Source organism: Drosophila pseudoobscura, chromosome 2 (assembly GCF_009870125.1).
Source record: "Drosophila pseudoobscura strain MV-25-SWS-2005 chromosome 2, UCI_Dpse_MV25, whole genome shotgun sequence".
Classification (NCBI taxonomy): Eukaryota; Metazoa; Arthropoda; class Insecta; order Diptera; family Drosophilidae; genus Drosophila; species Drosophila pseudoobscura.
This window is the reverse complement of record NC_046679.1, coordinates 22794916-22814585: the sequence shown is the minus strand read 5'-3', so window position 1 is coordinate 22814585 and position 19670 is coordinate 22794916. Positions and strand designations below refer to the sequence as shown.

At 45.7% G+C, this 19670-nt stretch overlaps 1 protein-coding gene across 1 annotated transcript; it reads right to left on the bottom strand.

Moving 5' to 3' along the window:
- Nucleotides 1-286: 286 nt before the first annotated feature.
- corto (centrosomal and chromosomal factor corto) lies at nt 287-3133 on the bottom strand. The gene has a single exon (XM_033380699.1). The coding sequence runs from the start codon at nt 3003-3005 to the stop codon at nt 1173-1175; it is 1833 nt and encodes a 610-aa protein (XP_033236590.1). The 5' UTR covers nt 3006-3133; the 3' UTR covers nt 287-1172.
- Between the last annotated feature and the right edge of the window lie 16537 nt (nt 3134-19670).

Below are 19670 nucleotides of genomic sequence, written 5' to 3'. Positions count from 1 at the left end.
TATATACAGCGACTATCTGGGGTTTTTATTCAAAGACAGGTCTGTACATTTGGGATACTCAAAACACGGCAAAAGCTGAGCCACACCCCTCTTATACAGAAACAGCTGATCGTCAGGGTGTATGCAAGTTGCACAGCACTGGAAATACTCTCACCGTTTGACTCTGTTTTCACTTATGCCTTAGCCAAATCACTCTAACCATCTCTTATGCTCTTTCTTAATCACTCTAACCATCTGTTTTGCTCTTTGTACACATTCTACCAATTGAAAACACAATTTTACTTAATTTTTTTTGCATATTTGCGCTTCAAATTACGTTGCATAATTTTGAATAATTTTTATTCATATTTTTTGTGTTGTTTCCTTCTCTTAATTCACCATCCGAACTCTTTCAATCATCCTCCTCTCTCTCCTCGTCTTTCTCTCATCTCATTCTCATTCTTTTGGTAATAATTGTGGCATTTTCCATAAATTGTTTTTCTGCTATAACATTTGTCGTTTTTCGTTTAATTAAATATGCATATAATTATGTAATTTTTAGCATTTGTTTGTTGACTTTTCCATTTTTATTGTTGGTTGATTTGAATGTTTGTTGGTTTTTAGGTTTTTATCGCCTTGGCTTTTTGTTGGTTTTTCATGTTTTCTTTTCTTTTTTTTAATTTAAATTAAATTAGATACTAAAATTATTTTATAACAAATATCACTACAATAGTTTGCATTTTTTTGTTGTTTGTTTTTCCTTTTGTTTATCAATTACTACAATTACTAGAAAAAGAAACAAAAAACACTTTTCATCCGTATCTTTTCCTTCTCCTTCTCCTTCTTCTGCATCTTCTTCATTTTCTTCTTCTGAGGACAATCTTCTTCATTCATTCTTTTTCTTTTGGGAACAGCTCTAAACAGAATTTAGCTTTAATTTTTTTGTTTGTTTTTTCTTATTTTTTGAGTCTAAAAGCTTTTGGGGGCTGTATGAGGAGGGGGATTACAGGGTTGTATAGGGTTGTATGGGGCTTTAGGGTTTGAGGGATAGAAGAGATGGCCTATATAAAGGGGGGTTTGTTTTCCTATTGGCTATTCCTTGAGGCGGCTATTTTCATCGACGTTTACTTGGTAAGCGCCTGTCTCAGTTGGTTGCTGCTTCTTCTGCCTCCGCGCTGCTCCTGGGAGGGGGATCACACATTGTAGCAGGATATCTGCTGCTGCAGATGCTGGAATGTGGGCGTCGCCGCCGCGGCCGCACCGAATGGCACAAACGAGGTCTGCCCCAGGCTCCCGGCGGCCACGGCGGCTGCGGCCAGGTTGAGGGAGGCCGCCGCCGCATAGGGGTGCATCCGCTGCGAGCGCAGGTACTGCCGGTACTTGCCGCTCAGCTTGTCCGTGGCAGAGGTGGCGCCTCCAGTCGTTCCCGGACACGCGCCCGCCCCCGGACCCGCTCCCGCTGCAGATGTGGGCGTCACGGTGGCGCCGTACAGCCGCTGCATGGGCGTGGTGTCAGGGCCGGCCTGATAATTGCTAGGAACTGTGGCCATCGGCGAGCGGTCCATCAGCATGGCCATGCTCTGCGCGGGCGCCGCCCCACCCACTGCTGTGGCGTCCCAGGGCGGCGGGGGCAGGCAGTGCTGCTGCTGCTGCTGATGGTGCTTCGAGCTGCCACCGACGGAGGGCGCCGTCTGGCCGTAGTTCGAGCCGGAAATCATGGCATCCCTCTTCCCAGAGGCGCCGCTGGCTCCTCCCGCAGAGCCGTTGCTCCCCTTGGCCGCGTACAGGGTCTGGTGGGGCGGGGGTGCCAGCATATGGTGCGGCGTCATGGCAGTGCGAGCGGCTAGTGCCGCTGCCAGCTGATCCCACTGGCCCGCCGCGGCGGCGGCTATCGACGCGGAGCTGGCTGCGGCTGCTGCCGCTGCTGCTGCGGAGTGGCTTTGACTTTGGTTTTGACGACTTTGGTTGCTGCTGCTTCGCTGCTGCTGCGCCTGATGCTGCTGCTGCGCTTGATGCTGGTGCTGCTGCTGCTGCTGTTGGCGCCGCACATGCTCCTGCTGCTGTTGCTGCTGCTGCACGGGATAGTGCGCCTGCTGCGACATCTGCGACATTTGTTGGTGCTGCTGACGCAACTGTTGCTGCTGCTGCTGGTACACCTGCCTCTGCTGCTGTTGTTGTTGCTGCTGCGCTTGATGATGCTGCTGCTGTTGTTGCTGCTGCTGTTGCTGCTGCTGCTGTTGTTGCTGCTGCTGCTGCTGTTGCTGCTGCGCACTCTGCCTGGCTCCGCGTCGCGCTGCACTGCTGCTGGGTGCCGTGGCGGCCGCTCCTCCGCCCCCGCCAAGCGCCGCTCCACTGCTGACTGCACTGTTGTTGGCCGTGCGGGCCGTCGCCTGCATGTTGTTCACGAAGGGACTGCGCCGCTGCGACTCCATTTTACGGAAGTAGCAGGGATGGATCATCAGCAGCGGCTCCACGCGCTGTCCGGCGGGTGGCTTCGGCTGATTGGGGAGCTCGTACTCGACGCTGCAGTCGACGTGCAGTGGAATGCTGTAGTCCTTTTGAGGGGACGCTGCCGCTGCCGTTGCACCGCTGCTGTTGGCATTGCTGCTGCTGTTGGCGTTGCTGCTGGCAGAGACATTCTGCTGCTGCTGCTGCTGCTGTTGGCGTGAGGTGGCGACGGCGGCGGCGGCGACCTGAGTTTGGGCCGCCGCCGCATGGCTGTGGCGGGTGTTGGAGGCGGGCTGATGAGAATGTTGCTGCTGCTGCTGCTGCTGTTGCTGGCGGTGATGCTGCTGCTGCTGCTGTTGGAGCAACTGTTGCTGATGCGCTGCCACGGCGGCATGGTACATGTGTTGCTGTTGCTGCTGCTGCTGCTGCGCTTGGTGATGCTGCTGCTGAGCCTGACTGTGCTGCTGCTGTTGTTGCTGCTGCTGCTGCTGCTGTTGCAGGGCATTCAAGGCGGCAGCGGACATGCCGTGGGAAAGGGACGACATGTCATAGCTGGCATAACAGGCGGCCATCGTCATTGTTGTGTGTGAGGGGGAGAGAGTGTGTGCAAGAGAGTGTGTGCTTTTGCTGCTACTCTCTTCTACCTCTACTCCTTCTGCGACTGCTGCTGCTGCTTCTCCTTCGTTAACACAGTTATAATTTTAGTTTTATTCTTTGCTTTTATTGCATTTTTGTGATTATTCGTTTTTCTTGCTTTTCACTTGTGAAAAAAATTCAAGACACATTTTTTTCTTCCTTTCTTTTATTAGATTTCTTTCTTCGTTTGCTTTTGCTTTTCTTATTCTTTTGTATTGGCACTGGTAATCCAAAAAAGAGAGCGCGCGGCTAACGGTTGTTGTGGCTGCAGGTAATCCGTGAGTGTGTGTTGAGTGTGTTTTTTTGAGTGTGTGTGTGTGAGAGGAGGAACCTTAATCCATTTGCAGCTTATTCCGTTCGGAATTGTTGCTGCTTTCTATTAGAACCCGTATTCGTATCGTATTTTACTTTTACTTTGTTTAACTTTGTTTCGTTTATTGTATTTTGTTGTATATTTAGCGTTTTAATCAGTCTTGGTTTAGTTTTTTGTTTAAATGCAGCGCTTAGAGTTTTTACTATTTTTAGCTGCGGCTTTTATTTGTTTTTGCTTTTCAGTCTTTTGTCGCGCTCAGTGTACTGCTTGGCTGTTGGCTGGCTTACAGTTCTTTCTCTGGTTCCCGTTCCCGTTTCCGATTCGGCTTTCAGTTTTCAGTTTCTAGAGAAATTGCGTCCGAACGCGTTGGCCAGCCCGAGCATAGTGATTCTGATTAAGCATGCCACTATGACGAACCGTGCGGCGTGCTGAATGCAGTGGGACTGTGAGCGCGTTTGCTGAATTACTCGAAAGAGAGCGAGAGCACGTTTTACGGAACAGAGTGAGAGCGTACAACAGCTGTTCACCACCACCGTTCGTTCCGTTTTGTTGTTATTTTTGGCAGCGTTTGAATTGAGATTTTCTTGGTTTTTTATCACTCAATTTTGCATCACTTTTGTATCACAATTTTGCCAAAAAAAAATTTATTTGGTTTTCTAGTTGAACGCTTTTCCCATGTTCTTGTCGAATTCTTCGCGAGAGTTTCTCATGGAGGCGCGCCTTGGTCGAGATGTGTTCTGTTCGGGTCGAGTTCTGGGCAGCGAATGTGGCCGTGTGGCCCTCTGATCTTAAGGTTTGCCTGGCGTCGCAGTCGCAGTCGCAGTCGCTGACTCTGCTCTCTTTCTCGTTCGGTCCCTCTGCTCTCTCACTCTCACCCTTCTTCCTTGGTGTTTTACCTGCCGCACAGCTGATTCGTGACGTCGCGTATTCAGCAGTCCCTCACACACGCTCGCACTCCTTCACACACACACTCTCTTTCGCATTTTATTGTTGCTGCATGCTTCTTAAGCCAATTGCATTCAATGGCAGCATATGGCCGCTCTCCGGCCTAAACACTCTGTATCGCTCCCTCTCGCTTCGACTTACACATTCAGCCGTATATTACTACCACGGCGGCCATCTTTACAACTGTTTTGGTGTTTGAACAAGCGAGAGAGAGAGAGAGTCGGTCTGCCGCTGTCTTTTTTTATGCGGGTATTATTTTGTAATATGAGTTTTTTTTTCTGTCTTATGCTCCCTTCTGGGTGAGAGCAATCGTGGCTGCCTGCTTTAATTTTTATACACGATACTCAAAGAGTATATGGGTATATTAGATATGTGGTGGAAGTGGATGTGAGTAACGTCCAGAAGGAAGCGTTTCCGACCCCATAAAGTTTATATATTCTTGACCAGCATCAATTACCGAGTCGATAGAACCACGTCTGTCTGTTCGTCACGCACTCTTTGTCGTGCAATGTTAGCGCCGTCTGCCGGAGGAGAGCTATACTGATTAACTATCGGGTATAAATGTAGAGTTGCGGCCGCAGCACCAACTCACAACGTTCTCCCTCGTTACGATTACTTTTTGCTCTCCTGTTTTCGTTTAGGGCTGCTGTGTGCTCCGCCGAAAGGGTTGTGGGGGGACAGGAGCGCGGCAATCTTCTTCCTGCTAAAATTCCCGAATTTGAGAGCGCTTTTGAGAGCTAATTGAGTGGTTATGGTACGCCACTACCGTTAGAATTCCCTTTTGGGTGCGGCACTCAAATATAAAATCCCCAACAAAAAAGTCCTTTAAATAAAATTCTCATGGAAACGAGGGAAATAGACTCAAATGTGAGATGAGCTTGGCTGAATAAGGTATTGAAATTTCTGATATCCTTCGGCCCATGGTAGCACCAAGAGTAGCTATACTAAATACAAATGTTGATCCCTTACATAGATCGCATCCGCCCCAAGGGAGGCTCGTCTGCATTGCAGTATTCATTCGCCTTTCGATCGTTGTTGATCTCGGTGCAGATTGGCACAGATATTCTTAGACTGCCTGCCAAATCAGTTACAAGTATTATGAACTAATTAAACCATTTTAATCGCATAAGCAAGGGTCCACTTGGGTCATGGTCTAGGCCATTCCTCCTGATTGAATTGCAGGGAATTTGCAGATCAAATTCGTCATACCCCCTCCAATGGGTATCAAGAGAGAACATTAAACGCTCAAAATACTGCAGACATTTTCTGCACTAAAAACTAAGCACAATTTAACTCTTATGGGTATGCTACTACCTCCCCCCTTCCCCCACCCCATGCACACACACACACATACAGAGACACATTGTAATAAATAAGGAAGGTCGTTGCCATAGCAGCAGCCGCCGTTGGCGTCGTCGCTTTTTTCCGACTTTTTTGTTGTTTCGTGAGAGCGCTTTGGGGAGCAGTCCGTCTGGGGGTCTCTCTCTGGCGCTGACATGCCCACTCTCTCTCTCTCTCTCTCTTTCTGTCTCTCACGTTTTGAGGCTTCATTCAGCGGTTTGATGATGATAACAAATCAGCTGTTTGGAGGTGTGTCTGTATGCGTGTATGTGTTAGTGCATGTGTGTGACGACTGTCTGGCTGCGAAGCTTATCCCCCCTCCCCTCCCCACCCCACCCACCGATACACATCACACTGTGTTTGCTTTTGCTGCTTTTGAGCATATGCTTCTGTTGTTGTTGCTGTTGTTGTTGTTGCTTTTGCTGCCTGCCTCTCGCGTGCTTAATGACGAGTCGGCCGTATTACCGTTTGTTGATTACAGTGCTGCGTCCTGTCCTCCCTCCTCCAACAGCGCAATTGGGGAATTACCAAAAACTGCTCGAATTAAAAAAGTATAGTGGATGGAGTGGAAGAATTATAGAGCGAGAGAGAGAGTGATGAATAGTGCTTAGTGTGGAGTGTAACTCTTTAGTACCTTTTGTACTCTGGGAACTATTTTCTTCAAGTACGTTTGGCCAGATCGTCTCAACTTTGAGTATAGGGCTTGGTATAATAGTTTTGCATAATTTCCTACAGTAACTATGCATATTGGCCTCCCCCTCCTGCTGCGACCCTTTAGTATTAACTCATAAAATGGATTCAGCACACATTTCCTGTTCCCCTGTTCCCCTGGTCTCCTATTCGTTGTAATCTCTGTCATCTGTGTTTTTGTTGCACTCCTTCCCAGCTCCTTTCCGCAGTTCTTTCTTTCATGTCCATCAGCTTCTTCCTTTCCGTTGCAGCATATCAAATTCATAACTCAACGTCGCCTGCCCTGCCTGCCTTTCTCTTTGGCAAAGTCAAAGTCCCTCTTTGTGCAATCCCCTTCGCCATCTCCTCCTCCTTGCATGCTGCTTCCTTTCCTTGAAACCTGTTTTGCATTATTAAGTAACCGCTGCGCTGCGCTGCGCTGTGCCTCTGTTCTGTCCTGGCCTATGTGTATCTAGGTGTATGTGTGTGAGACATCGAAGAGAACCGGTTATTCTTGTGCTCTGCTTCTTCTTTTTCAGAAGATTTCTGCTGCTTGCTCTTCCATCTCTCTCCCATTGCACATGCAACTTTCGTTTTTTTTTCGTGTGTTTCTCTCTCTCTCTTTCTCTTGTATCTCTGCTTTTCTGTGTCTTGTGTGTGCGCGTCTCTCTTGTCTGGGGGCCGCCTTGTTAATTCGAAATAAAAACAGGAAAATTTACTTTACAATCTGTGCTAAAATCGTAAATTTTTTCCCGGTCGGTCCCCTGCCCTTGTTCCCTGTCCCTTCCCACAGGTACGCTAATCCGCTTGGCCATGACTCCAGGCCCTCTTTCCTATTTGTTCTTGGTCTCGCCTCGCCTCGCCTCGCCTCGCCTCTCGTCGCCCCTTGCTCTAACCGTTCTTCTGTTTGTTGTTCCACGTATTCTCTCGTGCCTAGTGGTCCCAGGTCTTGCCTTGCCTAGTTTATACCCTGCATTCGCGGAGCGTACACGAGTGTATTGTATTTCTGCTAATGTATGCAACGGAGAGGTCCTCTTGTAGATTCTTCAAAAACACTCGATAGATAAGAGAGAGTTGCCACTATAAAGTGGCAGTAATGGGTATTTCCAGGTCGACGGCACCGAGTCCAGCCTTCTGCCTAGTTGTTATCTCTTCTTATTTAATTTGTGCTGCAGAGAGACGAGAGTCCTCGTCTAATCTTTCCAGCAATATCATCACGAACAGCATGTCCTCTCTCTCCCTTCCTCTCACTCCACTCTCTTAGCACATAAGAGAGCCTTTGCACCGTTGATTGATGCGTTTCCCATTCGGAATTTATGCCATGGACCATTTTGGGCAAGGCACAGCCAGTCCTTGCTTCCACTCCACTCCACTCTCCCATTCCACTCCATTCCACTCCACTCTCCACTCTCAATCCCCTACAGCTGCAATCAGCGGCTTGATCGAAGCGTGCGATACCCAAGAAACAACAAGACTGAAGTAGGAGGAGGAGGACGGGGGATGGGGGACGGTGAACGGGGGATGTCTTGAGTTCCAGGCACGGCGTGCACGTCGAATGAATCTAAATTGCTAAATACCTTTTTATGGTTACTGGCCTGTACTGCCCCTCACCCCGCTCGATACCCATGCTGCCCCCTGCTACCACACTTTAAACTTCAATTTAACATTTTTAAAAAATGTATCTTTGTATCTGTAGTGGCTTTCGCAGAAGCGATCCATAGTTGCTTCATAATGTATTGCATACATTTTGATTTTCCCCTGAAACTGGGCAATCTTCCCCTCCCCCCCAACGATCGGCAGGCATGCCGCATTTGGTAGTGCCTCCTTTGGCTGGGTTTTAATAGCCCTTTGGGAATTATTCATTTCCATTGTTTCGCTGGCTATTCCTCACTCTCCATCGCCCTGTCTACCATTTCATTCCATTCCAATTTCGATTGCCCATCGAGTTATCAACAATTTAAGTTATTTTTCCGTCTCTCTGCTCTTCTCTTTTTTTTTTTTTATTTAAAATTATGCAACTAATTGTCAGGAATGTCAGACATTTAACTCCCAAAAGAGGAAGCAAAGACTAGACACACTGGTAGGAGATTTAGATACCCTTAAGGAATGATCTTTCGAATGGAAGTCCTGTACGATTTGCCTCAGCTTGAAGAGGCAGAGGCATGTTTTCCCGAGAGATATATATTAGATAGAGATATATTCAGTCCTCACTCCATGATGATTAAGGGTTTGATAGTTTATATACCACACACTCTTCCTTCTCTGGCTTACAATCTTGTTCCAAATGAATGGTACCCCAACGTAGGGTATTGTGATGAGCTGTCTTCTCTTCTGTCAGCTGGCAAATGCATAATTAACTTGACCTTCATTCGCTGCCATCTCTGGCAGGGTCCGGAGAGTCGTGCCCGGAGGGGGACTGAGACAAGAAATTGCAGTTATGTTCTGTTTTGTGGAGGGGTTCGGGGAAGTTTCTCCGTTTCCCTGTTTATTTCACTCATATTATGTTTTTTTATTTATTTTTTATTGGAAATGCTATTAAATGGATTCCGCTGAAAATACTTTCGGGAGAAGAAACACCGGAATGTCGCTCCGGGTTTTGGGCTCCGTTCCACAAAAAATACCCAAAATAAAAACAAGAAACAACAACAGAAACTTTTGCCCGAAGCAATTATAGTTATGTCTTGTGATATTTCAGGAATTTCATACAGAAATATCATATATTTGATACGAATTCGTCGTGTTTTTTTCGGGACACACGAAATAAACATCAAATTTGTCGGCGCAGGCATAATTGTAGATCGATCTGAGGGATAACGATCCTTTTATAGCGGTCAAGGGAGGCAGCGTTTTGCTCTGATAATTGTATCGGACAGCAAAGTGGAAAGTAGAGACTGATTCGAGAATTCCCCAAAAAAGAACTACCGAATGAAGCTTAACGAAATTTCCATTTCTCAATTAGTTTTTTATGTGGTTCGCGATAGTTCTTTCCCGTAACCCCAGTCACACCCTAAAAAGCTTTGCACGCATTGTATGGGCCCTCCTCTTGCCCCATAAGTTAGACGAGGAACATCGCATATATTTAAAATAATTTCCAAATACATAATAACAGATCCTCTCCTCGCCAGCATTTTACAACAATTACGAAATTCTATACAACACAAAAGAGGTAAAAATAAGTGAGGGGGAAAAAAACAACTTGAAAATGCCGGCGGCGCGGCGGCAAATTGCGCGAAAAGCAACAACAAAATATATATATATCAAGTCTTGCCTTATAGAGGCACTCCATGGATCCAATTAGCAAACAATTTATATGCACTTTGTTTGAGGTGAGGGTATGCCGGTCGTAGCTGCTACGCTCCTCAGGGAAGGCCCGAGAACGGGTGTCTGGGTCTTGGGAAATGGGAGAGAGCTGATCTGGATAAGCCACAGGCACGAGTATGGTATGGTATGGTATGGTATTGTATGTACTTTATGGACGGGCTCTTTCCAGTCTTCTACGTAGTATTCTAATATGCTGATCTAAGATTAGTGAAGGATTTCTTGGGCTGACAAATGTGGCTCTGTTAAACCATAGTCACAGCAGATGTTCGTCTAAAAGAATGGTTCCAAAAACTATACAAGTTGTCTCCAAAAAGGCATTGGGGGAAGGTGTAAATAGATACATATATGAACTTATTTGTGATCAATTCTTACCCTTTTTGATCAAATATTCTATACATTCGAATCCCTTGAATGATAGACCAGTTATAATCTCTACCGGTTTTCCAACCAATTAGTTTTCAACTGGAAAATATGTATTCCTAAGACAAAATCCCAACTAATCCTCTTTTAAATCAGTCATGAATCCAATGAAAAACCGGGTGGTTGATTATTTTATGGAAAACCTGCTTTTAGCGTTTTAAATCCCACTTTTTTAATGCCCAATATCATCATCCCTTTTTGCAATATTTAATTTAATATTTGTAAGCCCTATCCTTGTACCTGTTCCCCTCGTTCTTACTTACTCTCTTTTCCTTGTAAAATGTGAAGTACTTTTTCGTGGGTAGTGTATTTAAAATTCTTTTTTGAATCTTTACCCACTCTACAAGCCTTGTCTTTTACCGTCTTTCACTCTGGCGACACATTTCAAAGACACTTAATACTCGGCTCAAAGTTGGGCCTCATTTAACCATTTTGATTGCAGTTTCAAATTGCAGTTATTTCAGAGCAGAGCAGAGCTTCGGAGGAGGGGGCTAACGGGGGCTAAAGGGAGTGGTCTCTGACAGGTAACACTGTCACTTGCCCTGACATATGGGGGTTGTTGTTGGGAACATGGCCCCGGCCCCGCCCTCGGTTACACATTATTTAGCTGCCGCTGATGCGGGCGCTATATATTTTAACCAAATTGTTTTCGCCGGGAGCCTCATGCTCGTTATAAGGGTCGCAGTCGCAGCACCTGGCCGGGGGGGGAAAGTTCTCAAAGTTCTTTTTTTGCAGATGGTGTGCTCCGTAAGTATCCAAGGGATTAGGTAGTCGTGTGTGAATGTATCTGTATCTCGATTTGCATGGCATGCTATAATTTAGCATAAATTGTCCGTGCTGTCGAGATTAATGTATCTAATGACCTGATTTGCTGATTTACAGTAATTTCCAGCTTACAGCTACCCCACGGATACACGAATACACGGATACACAGATACACGGATATATTGAGGCACACATGGCTGGCTGTCTGAATGGCTGGTCGGTCTGTCTACCTGCAGATACATTTTGTTTGCCCGGCGTTTTCCAGGAAGTGTGCGCAAGATACACAAAAGATACGACGAGACCACGAACATCTCGCACCGCATCCGCCGTCCAGGCATCCGCCTCTGAAATCCCGAAATCCATGGACACACAAATCTCTTTTTCTCCCTCCTGCGGAAATGAATTTGCTGCCATTAATCATGCGCCCAATAGGATTCTTTTCTAGTTCGTGGGTTTTCTGCCTTCCACTTGAAGTTCCTTTGGGTCTAATGACGGGTTGTTGTCCAGCCAGGGATATGAGGCCTCAGCATCAACTCTCTAAAAGTGCAACTTCATATGGAAATCTGAGATTTACTACGGCTTTGCTAGGGTTTTTAGGCCTCAAGATCGAAGGATTACCAGTTGGAAAGGTGATATCCAAGAGATAAAGAGATCATCGTTGAGATCTTGAGATCTCTTAGCTCTTCCCCTTGATCATACTCGTGGAACAGCTGTTTTACCAAAAGCTGTAATCCAAGCTTCCACTCCTCGCTCTTCCCTTCATAAAAGAGTTATTTCCATCTACACATCAAAGGGTTTTCATTTGATTATTATTTTGTAAGACCATCCAACGAAACAGACATAATGTGGGACTCGCTCCTTCAGTATCATTCCACCCAATCCCCATTTCCCAGTGAACCAAATCGAATTGAATCGAATGGAAATCGAATCAAAATGGGAATAAGACTCATTTGCACGGGCACTTGAGACGCCTTGAAAGGCGGGGGGTGAGAGAGTGAAGGCAGGCCTTTGACGGGTTGACTGCGCTGCTCTGCCGGCAGTGACTGCGCTGCTTAAGCTAAGCGTGCTCTCATTCTTCCTTGTCTGCTCTCCTCCGTCAAGCTTCTTCGTTTGCTCTGCTCCAATAACAAATCGATGGCGGCGATAATTTCTGTACGCAGCCAGCTGCTTGTCCTGCATCTATTTATCTTGCCTACCCTTTCGCTTCTTATCTCCTTCTATTTCCGAGGGTGTCATCCTGGCAGAGGGTATGATGTTTTCAGCAAACATTTGCAAGGCAGACTCATTTGAAGAAGACTCTTGCTATACAAAACTATTCAACCAAACGTTGGGCATTAGAGTTTCATTTGTTTCCACATAATTTCAGAAAATTGTATACAAATCTCAGGTAAATGCCTTAGTAACTATCCAGTGCGAGGGTATGCATTACTTCGGTACCCAAATCCCACTCAACCCTTGCCTAACCCACTTTTTTTTTACGCATTTTGTGTATTAAGCCCTTGAGTGCGATATTGCGGCTCAAGTGCGAATCGCAGAACAGGGAGAGGGAGCGGCCAGCCTTAAGCTTTTCATTTTGCGAGCGGAAATAAAACATAAAAGTAACTCTTGGATGTTTAATGATAAAGTTTGCTGCTCCCCTCTGTGGTGCACTCTCCCTTTCGTGTGTGTGTGTGTTTGTGAGGAGTGTTTGCCTTTGTTCATTATTGCCTGGGCTCCGCCTGGCCGGCCCCTCAGGGCACTACATTTGGTGTTTTTTGCACGCTCAGCGCAAAACAGAATGAAACAAAGCAACGAGAGGAACAAGAGGAGGAGGCAGGGGGGGATGGGGAATTGTTGAAAAGGAAAAACGCATTAATTACGCTTTTTCAGCATAAAAAGCAGGAATCGAATCGGAAACGGTTGGGTCGTATCCCCGGGGTGGTGGTTCGGGTGGGATATTATTATTTTTATTACGGGTTCACAGGATCCTGCGGGACGGGATGCGTAGCGGCACTCTAACATTTGTACTGGTTTACCGGTTGATTATGCGCATTTCGTTAAGTTCTTGTTTTCGGGATCATATTTTTTGGGCGGTTCCCGAAACTAGAACTTCCAGCCGCCAGTCGCCAGCTGACACGCTCCATTGGAAGGAACTGAATACAACGCAAACAGGAAGCTGAAATAAATGAAAATCGACAGTTTTCAAATTAACCGTTGCATTGACAAATGAAAGCAACAAACGCAAATTGTCATTAAAAAAGAAAGAGCGGGAGAGCCGGAGAGCCGGCGAGCCGAGGGACAAAGCAATAGATGGACGAAGCAAACGCAGCGAAGCGAATGAAACAAAATAATACAAAGGGAAGGCGCTGCACTCGGATGACGACATCGTTGATACCCTTGTGGACCCATCAATCGTTCTGTCTTATATCCTGTGTGGTTTCTACATGGAAACATCTAGTAAAACTCATCATACCCTTTTCCAAAGGCACACAAAGTACCGCAAGAGAGTGCTCTCGTGCTCTCTTTCGGTGGGAGAGCTGGAGTGAGAAAGGGACAAAGTCATGCCCAAATGCCGCTGGTGCTGCAACTGTCGCTAATTGCAATGAGCGAGGAGAGGGAGGAGAGTGGGAACACAGACTAAGAGGAAGAAGGAGGGGGAGAAGCAGTTTCCGACTGGAGTGAGGTTAAGAGAGATGGCCGGGGGGGGTCGGACTGTGTGGTTAAGGGGAAGAGTGGGGGTTAAATATTGCTGCCAGGAAGTTGTTGAAAATCAAGCGAAACGAAATGACTTGGCCAGTGCCTCGTTCTTCATGTTACCCCTTCCTTCTCTCTTGGTCTGTCTCTCTCGCTCCGACACTGACTGCAGACCGCAGACCATCCGCCAAGGGCGGCAGAGTCAAAGGGGGATACCGCTGCAAGACTCATTAGCATTTTTTGCCTGCCTTTTATAATATGCATGTTGTTTTCTCTCCCTCTCGCTCTGGCTCTCCCTCTCTCTCTCTCTGTCTGCTGTTTTCCTTTCCTTTTTTTTATGTTTTTTTATTGATAATTTATGCAGTCGCACTTGTGGGTTGTAAATCGTTTGATAACACGCAAAACTTGCCAACGGAAAGTGCCAAAAAATGTGCCCAGAAGGGAAAACTATGTAAATGAATTTCTGGTTCATACATGGGATGGATGGATGGGATACACGCGGAACTGACTGTCAGAAAAACTTTGGGGGAAAATTCGAGTATGTAAATCAGGAACCCCTCTTTGGTGTGGAACTGAAAATGTGTTCTGCCATAACCACCGAATTTTTCCAATTTCTTAAGACGGCAATCCATGGATGGCCATGGATTTTAGCCATTTATTAACGAGTGTAGTGAAAGCATTACAGGCGGGCACTTTCTTTGGACGGACATTATTCTGAAGGCACAATTTGTAGGAAAATTCTCTTAATTTTTCCATTTAGAATACAGTCAAAACATTCACAGATTTTGCCTAGAATTTGTATACCGTCAGTTATTTGCATATATTCAACTACCCATGAGCCCTCCCCTGATTCCATCCACACTTTATTAAAGCCGGGTTTTTCCTTTGAACTTGTTCGTTTATACCCCTGCCCCTGCTACCCCTAACCCGCGCCGGAGTTTGGCTTCCGTTTTGTGTAAGCCCCGAAAACGAGACCGAATCCGTAAATGCAGCAGCAGCAGTGCTGGAAATGCATATTGCCAATGGCAACTGGAAGGCAGGGCAGAGCCAAAAATTTAATTACTTTTTATTACCAAGAGGCGAAAACGAGACAGGGGATGAAGGCGGCAACGGCCATTCAGGTTAGTGTTTTCCCCTCCCCAACGCCCCCACCCACGCAAACCCCTCTCTCAAAAACTTTTGATTCGGGCTTCCTGCATATTTAATAAGACGTCAGTGAGTCCATGTCAAAGTTTTGGTTGGGTTCGGTTTGGTTTTGCCGTGTAATATAATAATACACACTTCAAATTAATATTAATTTTGGCTCAGGGTGGAAAAAGCTCACTGATGGGGCTTAGGGGTAGCAAAGCAGAGGGAGGGCAAGTGGGTGGGTGGAGAGGGTGGATTGGTGCTGGCCACAAAACTAAGACAGCAATTTATTGTAAGATAACGCCAAAGCTCGTTAGGCCAGGGGGCGGGTGAGATGGTGAGATGGCAGCCAGGGGGATACAGTTTTAGGCATGCTCCATTTACACCAGAATTTATGGCACGTGGCCGTGGCAGACACCAAAACGGGGCGTTGGCTGGGGCTTTAATGAACAGTTAGCCAAACGTCCTTTCGTCCTCTCTGGCTCTCTGGCTCTCAGCAGCAGCTGTTGCGATCATTTGTGTATTTCATTACATTTCCCCCAGAAAGTTTTTACTTTTATTCTGATCTTGCATTCTTTCTTCCTTCCCTCTTTCCTGCACTTGTCTGAGGGTACATTCTGTCTCTTTTCCTTATCTTTCCCCCCATCGTCCTGCACTTATCTGTGACTCCAGGACTAGCTGCGTTTCTTGTCCCTTCCTTTGTGGTCTTTTTCGCGCTTGTTTGTGACATGTTTTCGCAATTTCTTAGGTTTCCGTTACTTCTGATGTCTCCCGCTCCCATTACTAGAGCTTCTCTCCCGCTGCCTGCTGCATCCTCTGCCTGCTTCACCGTTATTGCTCCTCTCCCGCTGCTCATTCTACTGCTTGCTCTTGTTCCTCTGCCGCTGACGGCGTCTGACGATGACACACAAAGCCCTCTCTCTGTCTAGCGCTAAGGCAGAGGAGAGCACGGAGGAAGCGGAACAGAGACACTGAGAGGACAACGAGACCCACATGTGACCCAAGCGCACAATAGAACTTAAGTAGTGACAGAGGCCCCGCGGCAGAGGCAGAGGCAGACCCGAGACCCGAGACTCGGATCGAATAGATATGGTAATACAATACAATATGTGGCATGGCATGGCTGTGGATGGAGAGAGTGCTATAACAATAACAGAAACAGCAAAACGCATTTTGCAGAATGGTGGGAAAAGACAACAATAGGGCAACGGGGGATGGGAAGTAGAAGGTGATAAATGGGAGATAACGGGAGAACGGTTGGACAGTTATGTACGATTACGTAGGGTGTACGCATATTACAATATAACGACAGTTTCAACAAAATTAAAAAATAACAGCTCCTAGGATAATACTCCTTTTTATTAATTCCTGATTCCTTATAGACGGAATTATTCAACTGATAAATATATAAGGATTTGCCATCCCCATTCACTATTAAATCTATCATTTATAGTACATATTTTCTATAGATATCATACAGCCCCTGAAGATGCCTCTATTAAATTAAGCATAATAAAGATATCACAGAATATTCTCGGATTTCTTTTTTAAAGATCTAAAGTATAGCCTGTTCTATGCTAAGTAATTACTTTGACCATCTTTAATATATTCCGGCTTTTAATCACTATTATTAGCGATGTAGCCACTAACTGTTGAAACTATACCCAGGATTAATTTAGTTAGAGTTTAGAGATAGACAAAAAACCCCTCCCCCGCAACCCGATGGCACTATTCCCATTACGAATTCGGATTCATCAGGACCATGAAATCGACCAGTACAGAGGTCACATTCCGTGCTGCCCTAAGCCCTTTTCTGAAATAAGCCGCCATTCGTGCATTGTACAATTTACGTAGGGAATTTTTTTTTGGCAACTGCCGCCCTGACACTCGAAAACGTGGCCAACTAGGAGCCGAAAGCAGCTTTTACCTAAAAGGCTGCCTGCCACACGTAAATATTCTATAAATTTTTATGTGCGGCCTCTGTCTGGCGCTAGGTTTGAATTTTCTGTTGCTATTGCTGTTGCTGTTGTTTGTGCACCACCTGCCTCTGCCCCTCGCTATGTGTGATGTGCATATATATGTATCTGAATGTCCGGGTTATGTGCGGATCTGTCCGAACGAGTATGTTGCCTGTGTGCCATGTTCAATTGTGTGCCGTCTGTTCAAATATTTTAAACGCCTGCCAATGGCTGAATGGCTGAATGGTTGAGTGTGTGTCTAGGGAGCGGCAGGAAGTCGAGGACGAGGACCTAAAAGAGTTCTCCTATACTAAATGCCTGGGTCTTGGCCAGCTCTCACGTAATTGCCCTTCTCATTCCGAATTTCATTGGGTTTTTGCTAGAGGAGTAGTTTCTGCCGAGTCCTGGAGACGATGGGGATGGGGAGGGGGGAGAGGGATGGGCTTGGGGCCGAGAGGATATGCGGGCCTGTGGTGTAAACACTTTGTCGAAGCTTCGCCTGCCTTTAGGCGAAATATTTCGTAATTTCGGCTCCCGTTCCCATTCCCATTCCCAAGCTATAGATCGGGGTGCGCCCCAGAATGCCATGGCAATTAGGGAGAGCGGGCCCGGGGAGAGGGCATGACTGTGCTGTTCTTGCCCCGAAACTGCCAAGAGATGAAAGGCAACACGATTCGGGCCAAAAAGTTCTTAGCTGTGCTGTGCGTCTAATGAAAGATTCGAGCAGAAATCGCGAGAGGGAGCGGCCAGCCCCAGTCCCAGTCCCAGATCAAAGACCTATCGATTGGCGGGGCGGGAAAGGGAATTCTTTTACGAAAATTTTCGAAAATCAAATATTTTCAATTTCCTGTCGTTGCTTTTTTCTTTGCTTGGTTTTGTTATACTGCAACACAAAGGAGATTTAATTCCCTTTGATTAAGGCCGGAGTAAAATGGCCTTGAGGCTATATCCATTTTCTGTGTGTGCAGTTTTTAATTAAAATTTCTTTGCACTTTGAGCCGGTATTTTTTGAATATTTTTATAGGTTCATTATACGTACATATTTAATTTGTTGAATGTGTAAGACTTTAAGGAACAGACTACATTTTCCTTAGTAAATTAAATGCAATACAAGGACACAACTTACGAAATCTCTGTAACTCATTTGGATGCCAGCATTGTTACGAGTAAATCAAATTGCTTTAAGGAAGATTGAACCAGGACTTCCATTCCTAAATAGTCCATACATACATAGTTTCAATTACATATGTAAGAGTTATAGGTAGCTTCAATATATATTGAATTCCAGAAACCCTACGTTGATTTCTTCTATATTTCTGGTTCTACGATATTATAATCAAACACTACAATATAATTACTTTTATGTAGTGATCAGCTATGTATGTAGATGCTTCCTGAAAACAGTATTTATATTATCTAGATTCGGGAATCGGGATTGCAATAGTAGTCGATCTATGTGTTTTTAAGTTCTTTTGAATCGTTGTACGATGCTCCGAATGGAAGTCGGTACCTCTATTTGCAATTTCCACAATTCCAAGCTTGCTATTGGCCTTTTTAGGAGAAAATTAAGAATGATTTTCTTCTGAAATTCTGCGGCTCTCTTGCTTTTGATAAATTTGGGCGATTTGGCGACCATTGGAGGTATTTTGAGTTTAAGTATTGGACAGTCCCACAGAACTATAACTACATATGTGTGAATCCTTGTAAAAAAAGACCATATGGTCAAATGCTAAATGCCAATATTTGTATAACTCTTTTAGTTAAAAAAATTACGGGTATAAAAACTAAACCAATCTTTTAGAGAAATTATTAATTTATCCGATACAAATATTTCCCTTTAGAAAATTGGGATGGAAAAGCAGGCCTCAGTGAACTCAAAAGTAATTGCTGTGCTAGGACTTACGTCCGGCACTGTATTTGTGCTACAGTCAGCCAGTACTTTCCTCTAGTCAAGACTTCTACCCCAAAAAGATTTTACCCCCAACTGTGTCGCAAATTAAGTGCATTTAAATATTTTTGCAATTTCCAATTTGAGGCAGAAATTGCAAAGAACATTCCCAAAGCCACCTCCCGCTCTCCCCCTCCCCCACAGATAGTTAGCATATATTCGTATGAACCAAAATAAAACCAACCCCAAACTGAAAAACGGCCAAAGGAGGAAAAAGTCAAATCAACTTGAGTTAACAGCAGGTGGCTCTCACTGGATGGCCAAGTTCTCTCCCTCTCCCTCTGCCCCTCTCTCTCCGTCTTTACTACCCCCGGGCACAAGTTATCCGAAAATTGAAGTTAAAAGTTATCTCTGCCAGGGACTGACTGGGGGAGCTCTGCTCCCCTATTGCCGGCAACACCCTCAAGTACGCCTGAGTGGCTAAATTCATTTGGCAGCCAAAATGCAAATTATTACAACTTACTTTTCTTTTTTATTTCGCCATCATTTCGTGTGCGAGAAGTCTGAAAATTATTTACTCGAATGGAGGCGGAAATTCCTCCATCCAAGCAGAAGTTCCGCCCGAGACTAAGGGTTGATACCCGAAGTTTTTCGGTCGGAACTTTACGTGTGGCTGGTGGATGGGGTGGATGGTGTGGATGGTGGGATGGGGGCTCCGAAAGGGATGGAGAAGGTAGTGTTACAACTTTGACTTCCGTATGGAGTCGTTTATGATTTGCTTTTTCAGCGTTAAAGATAAAGATATCATGCCTGGTCGGGCCTCGTTTCCTGTGCTCTGGGGAATGGGGCTCTGGGGCTCTTTCTGCTTTCTACTAAATCACCAAAAGGGGTTGGCCCTGCCGATAAGGAATCTCCCTTCGCTGTTCTTGTGCATTTTCTCAGGCCTCTCACCCTCTCACTCTCTCACCCTCTCACTCTCTCACCCTCGCAATTGTCATGTAAATCAATGCAACTGGCGCGCATCGCATCCAAAAATCATTTCCATAACCTTACAGCAGGCACACTCACGTACATCCATCCATCTATCCATCCGTCTCTTTTTCCCGGCTGACTCCATCCATCTCTTTCCCTCACTCCAATATCTTCCTCCTTCTCGCATTTATTCAGTCGGCCTGCATTTTGCGCT

Excerpts from the sequence above, each read along its gene's own strand:
- corto (XM_033380699.1), bottom strand. The coding sequence starts at position 3,005 with ATGACGATGGCCGCCTGTTATGCCAGCTATGACATGTCGTCCCTTTCC.